The 17,025-nt window shown below is 45.7% G+C and overlaps 1 protein-coding gene across 4 annotated transcripts in view; it reads left to right on the plus strand.

Moving 5' to 3' along the window:
- Nucleotides 1-17,025, plus strand: part of LOC135494139 (uncharacterized) — a 231,908-nt gene that overhangs the window by 156,422 nt on the left and 58,461 nt on the right. Inside the window, exon 9 of one of the 4 annotated variants that reach the window (XM_064781944.1) lies at nt 16,826-16,874. The exons of the other annotated variants lie outside the window; for them this stretch is intronic. Within the exon in view, the coding sequence (XP_064638014.1) occupies nt 16,826-16,874 (49 nt within the window). The remainder of the gene's footprint in view (nt 1-16,825; nt 16,875-17,025) is intronic. 4 annotated transcript variants of the gene reach the window in all.

A 17,025-nucleotide genomic window follows, 5' to 3' on the forward strand; every position in this document is an offset into this window, starting at 1 on the left:
GTAGGGACTTGATACTTGAATGGTTTCTATCGAAAACTAAGCAGTTGCCGGTCGTTATAGATTCAGCGATCCACAGTACAGGTGTTTGTTGACGTAGGCCTATACCGGACACGCTTTCTTCTCCATTGGCGTTGCGTTAGGTATTCAGATCATGCATGCATAGTATTCATCAGTGCGAGCATCGAGTTCATGAGCTGCCTCGATCTTGTGCGTTCATGAGTTGTTCATCTTCATGATCAAGATGATTCATTGATTGACTGCTTGAGAGTCAATTGATTGCACTGCCTGTCATTCAGTTGGCGTAATGATAGCATAGGCCTAATATGTAAAGTGCAAGTGCTAGTAAACTCACGCATACAATGGGGGAGCCCCCAAACCCCCTGTCCTTCCAACACGTTTTAGCCCAGTGCATTCAATGACCTAGAGTGGAGTTTCAATTGATTTTCCATTATAATTGATTTTATTCATGTACACACATGTTGTCTTACGACTCACAATAAAGAGTGAGTTATTACATGTACACTTATTATTATATCCCCGTCGTATGACGGGGCTTACTCGATTCCTTGCTCACTCTATAACGCGCAATGGCGCGAATGAAAATCGTCCCCCAATCATGATAACGCTAAATACACGGTCGAAAGTGCCAAAACTGTGGCGAACAATGGTGGGGGCGCTATCTCAGGACTCTATATGTACATGTAAAAACAGAAAAAAATGCAATAACTCCCTTAATAATGGGCGGATTTTGCTCAAATTTTTATGGGAGGTACTTCTAGCAGGGGGACATCACATATCCTCAGGGTTTTTGATTTGACCTACTTTTCAAGGTCACAGAGGTCAAAGTTAATCGTAATCATCGCACTTGGCTCATTTTGGAACTTTTTGTGCAATTTGCTTCAAACTTCATACACATATACCCCTGGGTGACCGCTACTCGAGAGACTAAATTCCGGCCCCATATTGTTCCTGGTTTGGCCACTAGGGGGCGTTATGTAAAAAGAGAAAAAATGCAATTACTCCCTTAATAACGGATTTTGCTCAAATTTTTATGGGATGTACTTCTAGCAATGGGACATTACTTATTATACGGGTTTTCGATTTGACCTTCTTTTTAAGGTCACAGAGGTCAAACTCTAAAATTCCATTAATAGTGGCACATTTTGTCATTATTTGTCCTATGGTCTTTAAATTTGGTATGTAGGCACCTACTAGGCAGCTTTACTTTTCGACAAAAAGTTAGGTGGATCTCACCTACTTCAAGGTAACAGAGGTCAAACTCTAAAATTTCACCGATAGTGGCACACTTTCTCATTCTTTCTCGCTCCATACTTCCCTGTGCTGGTTACTTTTGGGTTGTTCCTTAATCACCTCTCTTCACTGCTTTAATAAAAACTGAATGCTCCCCACTGCACACAATGACCGGTCCCCGGTCCGCGCATGCGCACACCAGTTTTCCTTAAAACACTCGCTGTTAAGTGTGTGTTTTTCAGATACCTCGGATTTCATTGCTGTTATTTTCTTCTGTTTCGGAAAGTGTTCATATTTTTCGTGTGTGATACCATTCAGGAGACTTTTATCTTCATGTGTCGTTTTCCCTTTTTCTGTGCGATTTGGTCTTGTTTGACGCACTTTTTTCGGCGACGTTTTCGTGCGGACTTCCTGGTCATGGCGGACGTCAGCAAAAATCGGGCTCATTCTTCCAAGAATCGTGATCGCGATCGATCCCGGTCTCGGAGTAGGGTTGTATGCTGGTGTAAGGATTGCGGTAAACATCGGCTCTGGGAGGATGACCCGCACTCGATCTGTTTTAAGTGCAGAACTCGCACTCATCGTTGTTCTCTATGTTCGGATATGGGCCGCCTCGCGGCTCACGCCTGGCAAGAGAATCTCATTAATGGCGGTGCCCATGCTTCGAGATCTTAGGCTCGTAACGGGGACTCTTCGTCGTCGGTTGGCCCCGACAGGGCGAAGAGTTCAGCAAAGTTGGTCGGCCCCGACAAAGCTGCCACCCCTCATCGTCATCAGGAAGATGTCAGCATGGTCAGAGTTGGCTCTCTGACTAGTGACTGTCATGACGAAGTGGAACACGAGGATGATAGTGTAAATGTACTGCAAGATGTACAGCGCCGTGACACGTTTATGCACTCACAGGCACAACAACAGGTAGGCTCTTATACCGCTCTTTCTGGGGCCTCCCCTGCCTTTCCCCAGCAACAGTTTTTTACGATGGATCATTTCCAGGTTTTCACAGAGGAGCTCAGGTATGTTTGCGGGACTCTGCCTTCGCTCTGCCTCTGGCTATAGTAATCCAGATTCTGGAAAGGGGGAGGAGGTTATGACCGCAACTGGTGCACAGGCTGGTAGGTCTGCCCTCCCGGATAATGTGATCACTGTCGATCAGGATTCTTAAGTGGACCCTGAGTCTGTTGCTTCATCGAGGCGTTTCAAGGGCCTAGGCAAGCGGCCCTTAGATTATGTTGACCCGGCTGACTCGGTGAGTATGGTGGGCCTCCAAGGAAAGAAAGCGCGGCGAGACCCTAGCAGAGACCCTGAAGACAAAGGGGAGGTGTTAGATGGGGACACAGCGGAGGTCAACGACGTGTTATCCGTGTCGGAAGTGGCTTTAAACCAACAGTATGTGGCCCTGGTTCAAGAGGCCATTGAGAAGCTCCATATCTCAGGTGGATCTGTGGAGCCAGAAACTAAGGCAACGATAAAATCTTCCCGCGTCAAGGCTAAGCGCACGGCAGCTCATCTTCCTATGTCCAAGGAACACAGAGAGACGGTTGATTCTGTCTGGAAATATAAAGACATGGCAAAGCTCCCACAATAAAAAAAAGTGGTAGCGGCTAGATATAAGCTGGCGGAGGATGATTATAACACCTTTCTCATGGCTGGGGACCTAGACGGTGAACTAGAACAGGAGTTGCGCCGCAGTGATGTGAAGTTCAACAAGGCTAAGGTCAAACTTTCTAAGGAGTCCAATATTCTAGACCAGCGCCTTAGACGCATTGAGAAGGTGCAGCTTTGGGTATTTCTGCTACAGTGTCACAGTCATGGTTGATGCAGTTCCTGGATCATCTAGTGGAGGACTTAGACACCACACTGGGGCAGAGGCTTGATAACTACGCCTCTAAGGTTCGCCCTCTGCTGGGAATGGATAAGATCCAGGCTTCCATCCTGTTGGCCCAGGATGCAGCCATGGATAACTTGGACTTAAAGGCCAGAGAGGCTGCTCAGACCAAGTGGCTCAGGCGTCATTTGTGGGTCCAGCCTACGAATTGGTTTGACCATATAAAGGATAAGGTTGAGGCCTTACCTGTACGTGGTGTATCATATCTGGGACGCCAGAACAGCACGTGTTGGTGCTGCCCTCTGGCAATACGTTGTGACACCAGTTTGGTGAGCTGGTAAATAAAAGTAGTACCGTTTTGTGAACTCAAAACACGTGTGATTTCCCTTTTGTTGCGAGGCCCAAAGCTGGGAAATACCGCACATCTGGCGACCCTCGGCTTAAACTCGACCTGGATGATGATAATAATGAATTTCACCTGAACGATTTCGATATTTATAGGCCCCTACATTTTCTAGGTGGCTGGAACTTTGTCTTTGAAATGGATGTCCTCACGCAGCGTCCTATGTAGTATGTTATACGATACACATACATGCTCTGGCTATGTGTAATGTACAGTGATTGCGATAACATGACGCTGTGTCTACCATGCATGTGCTCGTAGTAGGACATTCGTTTGTTCGCCGCTACAAGGAATATATGATTAACTTTCATGGTTTGCCTCGGTGGGTAGGCACTTCTTTTAACTTTGGTCCTTATCTTGGAGTTCCCCGAGAGTATGTTCAAATTTGTGGCCGTGGTGGTTTAAAGATCGACTCTGAAGGGCGTGCATTTATTCGTACATTTATAGTGGCCAAACCTCCGGACCTTGTTGTTATTGAACTGGGTACTAACGATTTGGTAGACGCCCACAATTTTTCACCTGAATATCTGGCCAGGCAACTAGTGGAATTTGCTCAGGAATTGGTCGATGTGTATCGTGTATCAGCAGTGGTCTTGTGTTTGGTAGTGGATAGACGGCAATCTCGACGTGGTCTTCACGTTGCACCAGATTTTTCTCAGAGGAGGGAACGCTTCAATTTTGCAGTCCGGTCAGCCCTCGCTGACAATCGTCGTATCATTCCGTTTAAACACGATCGCTCGGTGTTGGTTAATCTACAGGACCGGCTGTCGGGTGATGCCATTCATTTCACGTCTCAGGAGGGACTATCCCTGTATAACTTCAGCATGCGGCAAGCTGTGCTTCTCGGGATGAGGCGAGTGAGACGACTACAGCACAACTAATGACTGATGGAGCTGCATCGATACTGATATTTCATCATTGTGGACTGGTTTGGTTTGATTGATAATATTTGAAGTCATTTTGAACATTTTCTGCATCCGTTGTAAATTTGAAGAAATTCATGAAAGTATTCTTATTATTTTTGTTTAGAAAGTGACATTGGAATGAACCACTTAAGTAAGAACTAAATTTTTACACAGCTCGATAATATTTTTGCATTGTCATATTACGGTACAACCAGCTATATTTTCTTCTTCAGGGAATGATCATGGTTGTGTGTACGGTGTATTGTGGATGGTGGTAAGAGTATTATGAATGTAAGGTTGTGATACTGGTAAATGACTGGGCTGCATGTCTGCCTGCCGACATCTGTTACAGTTGCACAGGTAGGCTCTTATTTTGTTTATCATTAGACTGTGTGTGTTGCAGACTTGGGTCTGATAATATAGCACAACCATGGCAGATCAAGATGGCGAGGATGTAGAGGTGTACGAGGATGTGCAGGAGGATGTACCGGCTATGCAGGAGGGTATGCGACTACGACATCGACAGCTTCCTGGCGTGGTTCCTGTGATACAGCGACAGCGGGATCTCAATGGTGAGGATGGACCTAGGATGATTGCTCCACCTGCTTTAGGGCTGTTGGGAACTATAAGGAAGAAACTGGTAGATGTTTTTTCGGCCCTTTCAGTGAGTATAGCAGCAATAGGGAACAGGACATCCTATGAACAGGTACCCATGGAGGAGACCTATGCAGCTGCACCTTACCAGCGAACGTCAACACCTCGGAGCGACGCAGCAGCTGGTAACATGTATACCGGCTATGCACAATTGCCACCAGTTTTTCAGTCACACTCTGCAGACAACCCTGTTTCCGTAGCGACGGTACCTACTCCACAGACAGCATCACATGTTACCTTTGCTGATGTACATCAGAGTAAAGAGCATTTTCGACAGTTACCTCAGGCCGTACCTCGACAGGATGAGTTAACTGCATCGCCATCACTTCAACCCCACCCAGTCGCAATGACTCCCACTCGCCCATCTACTACAATGCCAGTATTAGATAACTTCTATGATGCTGTGGACACCACTGCCCCACCACCTGTGGTAAATAATTATTCTAATTGTTCTTTTGGCGGCAAGGATGAATCGTTTGTTAAAAGGCGACGCCCAAAAATTCCTGCTTTTGATGACACGAAAACTGATTTTGAGGCCTACATTGCCAATTTTAATGCTATTACCGTGGCTTGGACCAAGGAGGAAAAATTGACCGGCCTCCGTGAGAAACTTGAAGGCAAGGCTGCCAAGGTTCTAGCCAACATGGACTTACAAGGCATACAGGTGACATTTGACTCCCTTGTCAAGGCTCTTGAGAAGCATTATGTCGGGGAACGTTCCCTGTGGATGACAAAACTTCGCGATACGAGGAGAGAGGAAGGGGAGACTCTGGACGACCTCTCTTTTAGGCTAAGTCTTTATTCCAAGCGTGCATACGGCACCCTTAAACCAGATCTTGGTTTGGAATTCTACCTGGCTCTGCGCGACACCCCCTTAGGTGATAAGCTATATGCCTGCAAAGACAGACCCCTCGCTGAAATTTTGGACCATGCAAAGTCTTATGAGAGTCACTTACTCTCTACCAATCAGTCGGTGTCTTCTGTTCCAGCTGACACTCCGGTTGTTGCGGCTTTGGGCCCAGACGCTAACAACAATGGACCGAAGGCGTCGTATCCATCTCGAAATGGAGAGAATTTCCCGTCTCGTGGTCGCGGACGTGGTCGTGGGGCTGGCAGAGGCCGATACAACCAGAATGATCGCCGGTTTTCTTCAGATGAGCGACGATGCAATATCTGCAACTCTGCAGATCATCTGTGGCGGGAATGCCCGTATGTAAAGCGCCACATGGATGCACAGATCAGAGCTGCTAGAGATGTTGGTCAGCCTTCAGGAACAGATGTGACTACGTCGTCAAACCAGTAGGCCATGTCCCTGATCCGGAAGCACCAGGGCATGGCCGTCCAACTCGAAATGTTGCTTCTTTTGGTTCCAATCTTTATAGAGCATATTTGACTACATATCTGAATGGCCTACCTACTTGTTTTTTGTTGGACACTGGCTCAGTGTCGACTTTCCTTTCGTCGCGGGCCTATTTCAAGATACCCCGGAAATACAGACCACCACTTACAGGTTGCGATGAGGCTGTAACTATGGCAGATGGTAAATCAACTATGAGGATTCGGGGAAAGGTTTCCATGCCAGTTCGGATACACGATATGAAGTTTACTTTCGCCATGACAGTAGTGGATATGGATTGTATGGACGGAATATGGGGCACAGATTTCATGTCAAGATTCAATTGTGATCTGAAGTTTGGTAGTGGCACTTATGTTTTTAATGGAAAGGAATATCCCATAAATGACGTCAAACACAACTTACTACCTCATTCGGTTTGTATTCTTAGGCCTGTTACTTTATCTCCGGGTGCTGAGATTGTCTTATCAGCAAAGTTAAATAGTCCTTTCCGTGCAAAACAGGAGGTAGTAGTGGAACCAAGCATATATTTTGTGCAGGAGCATAACATCTTGCCTGCCAAATCTGTAACTGTACAATCTAGGAAACAGCGGCATACACCTATCCAACTTTTCAATCCTACGGCGGAAACGATTACCTTACCAAAGGGAGTGCTACTTGGCTATGCTTTTCCGGCAGCAGTGGCTGAGGCAGATCAACATTCCGAAAATTTGGAACATGATATGGGAATGGAATCTGAGACGACTTCATCAGAATCTACTCCCCAGAGCTCCATGGATTGTTTTTCCGTGAGAACTCTGGAGGAGCTAGAAGAGGATATGCCTGAACATCTGATTGATCTGTATAAGAAATCAAGTGCTTCTTTGGATGTGGAACAAAAACACCAGTTAGCGTCACTTCTTCTGAGGTATGGCCCTACTTTTTCTTCATCACCAACTGATATTGGATCTACGGATATAGTGAGTCATGAGATAGATACTGGGGATGCACGGCCTTTTCGACTGCCGCTCCGAAGGCAAGGTTACCAGAAGGAAAGAGAAATCCGAGCTGCGGTTCAGGACGGCTTACAGAGAGATGTTATGGAGGAAGCCAATGGCCCATGGGCGAGTGCCCCTGTTATTGTAAGGAAGAAGGACGGGACGAGTAGATTCTGTGTTGACTTTCGCAAGCTCAACTCTGTAACAAAAGTGGATGGTTACCCGATCCCAAGATTTGACGAGTGCATTGACTCACTCCACGGCAGTAACTACTTCTGCTCTTTAGACCTCCAGGCGGGATATTGGCAAGTGCCACTAAAATCGAAACAGGACCGCGAAAAAACAGCTTTTCTAACCAAGGAGGGGTTATTTCAATTTAAAGTTCTACCATTTGGCTTATGTAATGCTCCACGTACATTTGAGCGCCTCATGGAGTGTGTGCTCAGGGGTTTACAATGGGAGAAATGCATCCTCTACCTGGATGACATCTTAGTGTATGGAAAAACGTTCCAAGAGACTATGCATAACTTAGAGTGCGTATTAGAACGTCTCCATAAAGCTAAGCTTAAAATGAAGCCTGGAAAGTGCCTCCTTTTTCAAACTAGTCTCGAGTATCTCGGACATCAACTCTCTCCACAAGGGATTGAGCCACTGACCAACAAGATAACAGCTGTTCAGTCGTGGCCCTCGTTAGCTTCTGTACCTCGGAATAAACTAAGAACGGAAGTAAAGCGTTTTCTGGGACTGGTAGGTTACTATCGTAAATTCATAAGAAACATGAGTGACATTGCGGCGCCTTTATACAACATTTTGAAGATGGACAGTCCACTTATTTGGACACTGGATCATGAAAACTCGTTCAAGCGACTAAAAGCAGCACTCACTAGTGCACCTCTCCTGTCCTACCCGGATGTCACCAAGGGTAATTTCATCCTCGACACGGATGCCTCCAACACGGGAGTTGGCGGAGTTCTTAGTCAAGTTCAAGATGGTAAAGAGGCTGTTTTAGGATATTTCTCACATCTGCTTTCTGATTCCGAGAGACGTTACTGTATCACCAAGCGGGAATTTTTAGGGGTAATCAAGGCTGTACAGCACTTCAAACCATACTTATATGGTCAACGGTTTTTGATCAGGACAGATAATGCTGCGGTAAGCCATATGTTAACCCTAACAGATGCTCAGGAACAGATACAACGATGGCAGTTATTTATGTCACAGTTTACGTTTGATGTGATACACAGACCCGGACGTCACCATGCAAATGCTGATGCAATGAGTAGACTTTTCTGTCAACAATGTGGACGGACCGATGAGATAGACCCAGGGATAGATACAAGCATGTCCAGGGGCAAACCAAGAAGATTCCGTATCAAAGAATCTGTAGATGTTCCACCATGTGAACATACGCTACATACAGATGAGTCAGTGGAGGAAGAGGTCGATAGGCTTATGATGAGCTGTGCTGTAACTACCCGAGCTCAGGCCCTTGAAGCCATGGTGAAACAACACAGACCTGCTGACCCGTCTGACCCCAACCTGGTCCCAGAGGTCGATCACCTCGTTCCACTGTCAGGAATGCACAATCTACAAATATCCGACCCTGATATAGCTCCAATCCTTCAGCTCAAGTTGAGTGGATCAGATTATCCAAATTATAGATGTATCTCAGGCGAGAGCCTCAGTGTTAAAACCCTTAGGCAACACTGGAGGCACTTGTTTGTGGATAATGGAATCTTATGTCGCAAATTGGACATCCCAGATAGACCAATGAGAATTCAGCTTGTCGTGCCGCGCACACTAAAGCAGTCTATTATGGCGAAACTACATTCTGATCCTTGTTCCGGACACTTAGGAACTTTGAAAACTGCGGAGCGTGTAAAGGCTAAATTTTATTGGGTTGGCTGGAGAAGAGATGTTGCCAGGTATGTTTCACATTGTGACGCGTGCAATGTTATGAAGTATCCGCATAAGAAGAAGAGGGTACCTTTGACCCAACAGCTCTTTGGGGAGGCCTTTGAGCGGGTATGTGTTGACATCATCGGACCGTTGAAGCAGACGCCTAGAGGCTTCCAGTACGTCTTAACCATGGAGGATACTTTTACAAAATGGGTGGAGGCTGCCCCTCTCAGGACATTGGAGACAACAGAAGTATGTAATGCCATTGTTAGCGAACTCATTTCACGGTTCGGTTGCATGTATATTTTGCACAGCGACAGAGGCCCACAGTTTGTGTCCCAGCTGTATGACTCACTACTCAAGAAATTGGGGATTGATAGGAGTTTGACCACCCCATATAATCCAAAAAGCAATGGCCTTGTCGAGAATTTTAACAAGATCTTGAAGTCTATGATGAAAACATATGTATACGATCACAAGGAATCTGTTGGCAACTGGGATGTGATGCTACCAATGTTCTTGATGGCATATAGGTCCTCGGTCCACAGTAGCACTGGGGAAACGCCACATTTTATGTTGACTGCCCGTGAGATGAAGACTCCTCTTGATCTCTTATATTCCAAACCATCGGAATCTCGGGAATCTGTTCCTACCTACATCAGGAACCTGGAGGATAGATTTCATAAAGCATATAGCATTGCTCGTGACCAGCTTCGATTAGCTCAGCGGATACAGAAAAAACAATATGAACCATCAACGTTAAAATATCAAGCCTTGAAACCAGGACAGTTTGTCTGGTACTTTAATCCCAGAAAATCGTTCAAGGGTGACAAGCATCTAGCCTGGAAAGGACCATATAGGGTAAAGGATATAGGTGATGATTTCACCGTAACACTTCAATTAGACTCTGATGGGCATTTATACCGTACCCATCTTGATAAGTTGCGCCCTGCCCATGGAGTTACAGAGGAGAACTGGTCACCGAAGTGAGTGAAGTTGGAAACTGGATTATCCTACAAGTGGGGACCTACTTGGGCACGGTAAGGATGTCGACAGGCGAGACGTGACGCTTATGTTGTTGTGAAACTGTCTGTTAGTGCGAATCTTCTTGTATAAATGCGATGTGCGATTCTGGTGTGCCTGAGGGTGTGACTAGGACCCTGGTCACCCCGTTTTGTATCACGAGTGTATTTTATCGTTTTAAACAGGTCAGTTTTTACTTCTCAGCCGATGCGTAATAATTCTATGCATCTATGGGTGCTCAATTTTATAGTGGCTTTGGAGTCGCAAAACGCGAGTTGGTAAAACACAGTGGTGTATTTTATAGGTAGAGACTCAGCGTGCTGGCCATTTCTTGAATTTGTGCGTCTTTTGGTGCCTGCTCAAATCCAGTTGTATATTGTGCCTTAATGTCAATAGCTCAGGGATGTTAGATCTCTTTTGGTACAATCAGGGTAACACGATGAATGGTTTCCACTTCAATATTAATGGGTGCTCAGTGTTTTTTCATGTCACAGTGCGACATCTTACTAGAGATATTTCTGTTTCTTGTGTGGTGAGGACTACCCGTTTAGCTACTAGTTATTATGAACAATGTTGTTTCTTATACTGTACATGGGTTGGCTGGATTGCTTTGCTGGTTAACGCCATGATACAGCGGACACTGAACTTTTGATACCAAATGTGTTTACTAGTAAATCGGAATTTTGTACTGGTGGTTTGAACATTGTGTACATGTATCAATATTGTATACGTATTCACTGCTTGTGGTACTGCGTACCAAAGTGTTTTTGACGTGCTTTTTATTTGATTAGGAGTTTTGTTGTGGTATTCATTATGATATACATGTACTTGTGTGTGTTTTCGTATATGAATGAGCAAGTGGGTGCGACTAGAAACTGTCGGTGTGCTTTGAGGTTTTGTCTGCACGGAAATGTGGACGTGTTGTTTCATCACATGTTAAGCTACAGCTGTGGAGTGTTCAACTTATTAACCTGGCAACTTTCACGCACTATCAGCATGAGCAACTGGGACCTTAATGTGTATTGGATTATGTGCATTGAGATGCCTTTTGATAGTTGCTTTTGCCTAAATGGTTATTTGGAGCCCCTTTGCCACTGACTGAAGCACTATTGTTCACTTTGTTTACATTTGTATTTTCTATCACACTTTATGTGCTAGGGACCTTTTGGGTGGCTTCTTCAGGCACTTCTACACCATTACATTATTTATTTATTTTCACTTTGGTTAACCATAGTGCTACAGTTTTTGTGTACCATGTGCATGGCCGAGCTAGTCAATTGGTCCTGGGGCATGTGACGTGAGTGTAGACTTGGAGAATCATGGTCGTGGGTACGAATAGTACTTAATTATTTGGTTTTGTTTGAAAACATGTTTATTGTTGTTTTGGTTTAAGCGTATGGCAGGAGCTATCATACGCTCATCCGAAGGGAATGGTGTATCATATCTGGGACGCCAGAACAGCACGTGTTGGTGCTGCCCTCTGGCAATACGTTGTGACACCAGTTTGGTGAGCTGGTAAATAAAAGTAGTACCGTTTTGTGAACTCAAAACACGTGTGATTTCCCTTTTGTTGCGAGGCCCAAAGCTGGGAAATACCGCACACGTGGCAATGGGAAGATGTGCGGCGAACAGCTCAATAAGCTGCTCACAGATTATAAAAAGGCAGACAAGAGTCTGGCGGCGACAGAAAAGTCTGTGTCAAAGAGTACTTTCCGCCGCTCTGATAAGGCAGGTCCCGCTAAGGCTAGTGCTGCTGCTGGTTCTGCTAAGCAACTGAGTCGGGGGCGCCAAGGGTTCAATTCAGGTAGCGCCCCTAGGCCATCAGGGAGTAATAATGGCTCATCCTGGAAGCCAAAAGGTAATTTCGTGCCGAGAGGCGGATAGTCTAGTTCAAGCTCGACTGGTTTTAGGCCACGGGGCCAGAACAAGCCGGCCCCTTTCTCGGGATAGGATGTGGTGCTCCCCGACTCTCCCAGTCTCTTGCCAGACCTCCCTGTGGGGGGCAGGAATCAAAATTTCCAAGAGAACCGGGCAGATTTCACAACAGACCAGTGGGTTCTAGATGTAATCAGATTTGGTTACCGGATAGAATTTTCTAGAGTCCCCTCCTTCTCCGGAGTCAGGGAGACAAGGTTGAGAAACCCCGCTCAAGAAGATGTCCTGTTGGAAGAAGTAGACACCTTGCTCCTAAAGCGGGCTATCGAACTGGTGTCCCCCTCCCTCGAGCGAGAAGGATTCTTCTTGACTTTTTTCGTGGTTCCAAAAAAGCCCACAGGGCTCAGACCAATTTTAAATCTTCGCCCCCTAAATCAATTTGTCAAAAAGTTTCATTTTCGGATGGACACTCTCAGGTCTGTGAAGAAGGCCATTTCAAGAGACGACTGGTTGGTGTCAATAGACGTCCAAGATGCCTACCACTATATTCCTGTTCACAGCGACTTCAAAAAGTTCCTTCGCTTCAAGATTCGAGGCCAGGCTTATCAGTTTCGGGTACTTCCCTTTGGCCTAGCTTCGGCGCCAAGGGTCTTCACAAAGGTGCTCGCGCCTCTGGCAGCACGAGCGCGTCTGGAAGGGATTTACGTCTTCCCGTATCTAGACGACTGGTTAGTGAAGCTCAATATAAGAGATACCCTGATCAAAATGCTGTCAAGGGTGGTTTGGATCTTGGTTCTTTCTAATAAATTGGCCATAGTCTCATCCAAGGCCATCAAAGAGGTTGACTTTCATCGGGGGGGATTTTCAGACCAGTCTGGGCATTATATCCCTCCCAATGGATCCGGCTGTGAAACTCAGAGGCCAGGTGCTTCAGCTGTCCGGTCAGCTGGTGGCCACGGCCAGACAGTTTTTACAGGTACTGGGCTCAATGGCAGCAACTATCAAGGTAGTCGACTGTGCCAGGTTGCGTATGAGGCCAATCCAGCTGTACCTACTGCATTTCTGGCGCCCAGGGTCCAGGGACTTGGAGGCAGAAGTGCCAGTCAACCCCGATCTTCGTCGTGTCTTGATTTGGTGGACAATGATGGGCAATTTGGTCACAGGAGTTCCGCTACAGTTACCACAGCCAGAGCCAGAGATAGTGTTCACGTCAGATTCCTCTCTGGAGGGCTGGGGAGCCCATGTGATGGAGTTTCAGGTTCAGGCCCAGTGGGAGGCCAGCCTGAGGGACAAGCACATAAATTACTTGGAAATGATGGCTGTCTTCAGGGGATGCCAGCATTTCTCCCATCTCCTGTCGGGAAAGACCATCGAAATTCGATGCGACAACTCGACCGTTGTATCGTATCTCAACAAGCAGGGGGGGGGGGGGGGGACAAAGACCCCAACCCTGTGCATCCTAACATGGCAGGTCCTGATGTGGTTCAGGGAGAAGGGGATATCCTTCAGGGCTGTTCACCTGAAGGGTACCCTCAATGTACAAGCCGATCGCCTCAGTTGGGTGTTTGTGAGCCCGACGGAGTGGAGACTAGACCAAACGGTAGTAAGGAAGGTTTTTGCCATTTTGGGTACACCCTTGATAGATCTATTCGCATCAGCGGAAAATTCCCAGTTGACGGTGTATTGCACTCGTCACTTCGATCCCCTGGCATACCAGGTGGACGCACTGCAGATGAGCTGGGAAGGTGTTTATGGGTATGCTTTCCCCCCAATAGCACTTATCCCTTTGATCCTACAAAAAATTCAACGGGACAAGTGCACAATTCTGTTGATAGCACCGAGATGGCCAAGGAGATCGTGGTACCCCCTCCTGTTGGAACTTCTCATAGAGAAGCCGATCCTCCTGCCGGAGTTGCCGCATCTGTTGTCACAGAACAAGGGGCGACTTTGGCATCCACAGCCAGGCCTGTTCCAACTGGGGGCCTGGAAATTAAGCGGAGATGCTTACTGCAGGAGGGCTTTCAGGAGGACGTGGTTGATACCATCCAACGATCCATCCGGGGGTGGGGGGGGATGGAGGGGGGGCACTGGGCAGACCTATGACTCAAAATGGTCACAGTTTAGTAGCTAGTGCAGTAAGCGGGGTAACGATCCCGTTTCAGTAGATGTAAAGTATATATTGTCCTATCTGCAAGCTATATTGGAGAAGTAGACGTTTAGTACCGTTGCCCTCCACAAGGCAGCAATCTCTAAGTTCCACCAGGGTTTTGCTGGTGTCTCTGTAGGTAGACACCCACGGGTGAAAGAGTTTATGCGAGGGGCCTTCCACTTGAAGCCCCCAATTCGTGTCGTTTTGCCAGCTTGGGATTTATTAGTTGTTGTAAATATGTTAAAGTCCCCGCCTTTTGTTCCGTTGGGGCAAATTTCCTTGAAAAATTTGACATTGAAAACTGCATTTTTGGTTGCAATTACTTCTGCTCGCCGGTGCTCTGAGATTCAGGCTCTGGCTAGGGCAAAGCCCTTTATGAGAATGGATAGAGCTGGTGTAACATTACGCACAGTTCCTGGTTTCCTCCCCAAGACGGCCAGGCCAGGTCGGCTGGGCGAGGATGTTTTCCTTCCGTCTCTGGGGGTCTCCGATAAGGATCTTTGTGTTAGGACTATAATCAAAACTTATATCAAACGTACTCGTGATTTGGTTAAACAGGATGAGAATCATTTGTTCGTGGCTCATGGGGGTCGAACAAAGGGCAGCCCTGTGTCCAAGAAGACTATTGCGGGCTGGATCGTTTCTGTTATCCGTCAAGCTTACGTGAGGGCAGGCAGACCTCTGCCAAAGGTCAGGGCCCATTCTACTCGGGCCATGTCGTCCTTGTTGGCTCTATTTAATAGGGCGTCTTTGGAGTCTGTCCTACAAGCGGCAGACTGGGCCAAGACAACCACTTTCACAAGACACTATTGTCTGCATTTGTGGAAGCATAGCAGAGGGGAGTTTGGCCGAGCAGTCCTTGAGGGACCCCCTTGAGCTGTGTGTGTAATTCCATGTATAAACATTATTAATTGTTGTTGTTGGTTGATACCTTGGAAGTTATGACCAGATGTCGTTTCCTTTCCTGTTGATGTAATTTGGTGTTTTTACCTATCTGGGATAGTTTGTGCTTCCTTCCACCACCGGTACAGGCTTGGCAGTCTGACCCAAAAGTAACCAGCACAGGTAAGTATGGAGCGAGAAAGAATGAATAATTACCTTGAGTAATTGTGATTCTTTAAGCGAAAATACTTACCTGTGCTGCGCTCCCGCCCTCCTCCCGGCACAAAGTTTCATTTTTTCATATGGCTCGTGCTTTAGGGAACTGGTGTGCGCATGCGCGGACCAGGGACTGGTCATTGTGTGCAGCGGGGAGCATTCAGTTTTTATTAAAGCAGTAAAGAGAGGTGATTAACCCTTTAGCTACTACGGATCCTACAATTTTCTACCTGCTGCTCACTGAAGTTTTAAAGCCAAATCATGATTTTGACCAGGTAAAGAACTTTTGAAAAAAAGAGATACAAAAAGTTGTATTTCATGCACTACAACTGTTATTTATTTGGTAGAATACATTCATATCTACACGATTTTAGGCAATTTTAGTTGAATTAACCCTCCACGAACCAGAATTAACCCACCATCTTCGAATCTAAAATTTCAGCACAAACACCTCTTTTTATGGATAGAAATGACCAAAAATGTCAATGTATCACCACAGAATGTCATATATTGATGGGTTACTGGCAAAACATATCAATCTTCCACTAATAACTTGCTATTTATGCACTTTTACTGACTTTTTTTAGGTGATAAACACGCACAGTGTATAAGCATGTACATTTACATGTAAGACTACTGTAGTGACCAAGCGGTATCATGCATCGGCTTTCGGCCTATATTACGCCCTGTGATCGTACTTCATGAATGTCCAGACCATCATATTCCAATTGTCCAGTCTCCTAACAATCTTTTGAAAGTAGTTAGATGAAAATCTGTCCAGTTTTGGTTCCACAATGACCCAATTTGTGTCACGAAATTTTCGATCATAATCCAACATGGCGGCATTTTCACCAAAGTTCAAGATGTTCATTCAAAGTTTTTTTTCTCCATGAAAATACATTGTAGCACACCTAGAAACGAGTTTTGAATGAATTATAAGGTAGGCAACCATGTCCCCATGGTGTTATTAGTGAATTATGTGCATTGGTACAGGCACAGTGGTAGATTTAAACAGGGGCGGCTACGGGCGGATCAGTGAGGAGCCGGCGGGCGGCTACGGGTGGATCAGTAGCTAAAGGGTTAAGGAACAACCCAAAAGTAACCAGCACAGGTAAGTATGTTCGCTTAAAGAATCACAATTACTCAAGGTAATTATTCATTATTTGCCCTTGTTTTTTAATTTGGTATGTAGACACCTATTATGGATGTCTTTAAATGTTCACTCAAATTTAGGTCGATGTGACCTACTTTTACTGGGATAAAAATAGGTCAATGTCATAAAACCGTATGTAGGGCTTATCTCAACGGTTGTTCACTGTATGATCACCAAATGTATGGAGTATGAGCTATGGACCATTTCATTTACACGTTCATGGCCAATACTAAAGTTTTGTTGCATTTTCTATTTTCAGACACCACTTATCCCGTTTTGAGTATACTGACAGTGACACTGCTTGTTCGGTGAGTATAGATTAGAATAGAAGGTAAAATAATAAGAGTAAGATTGCTTTTAGAAGAGAAATTAACTTGTGAAGCAGGCAAACCGTACTCTTGTTAGTAAATGTTAGGTAGCAGTAATTTGGTAGATTATTCACTGGTATAGCTTACATCT

This window comes from Lineus longissimus, chromosome 9 (genome assembly GCF_910592395.1).
Source record: "Lineus longissimus chromosome 9, tnLinLong1.2, whole genome shotgun sequence".
In the NCBI taxonomy this organism is placed as follows: Eukaryota; Metazoa; Nemertea; class Pilidiophora; order Heteronemertea; family Lineidae; genus Lineus; species Lineus longissimus.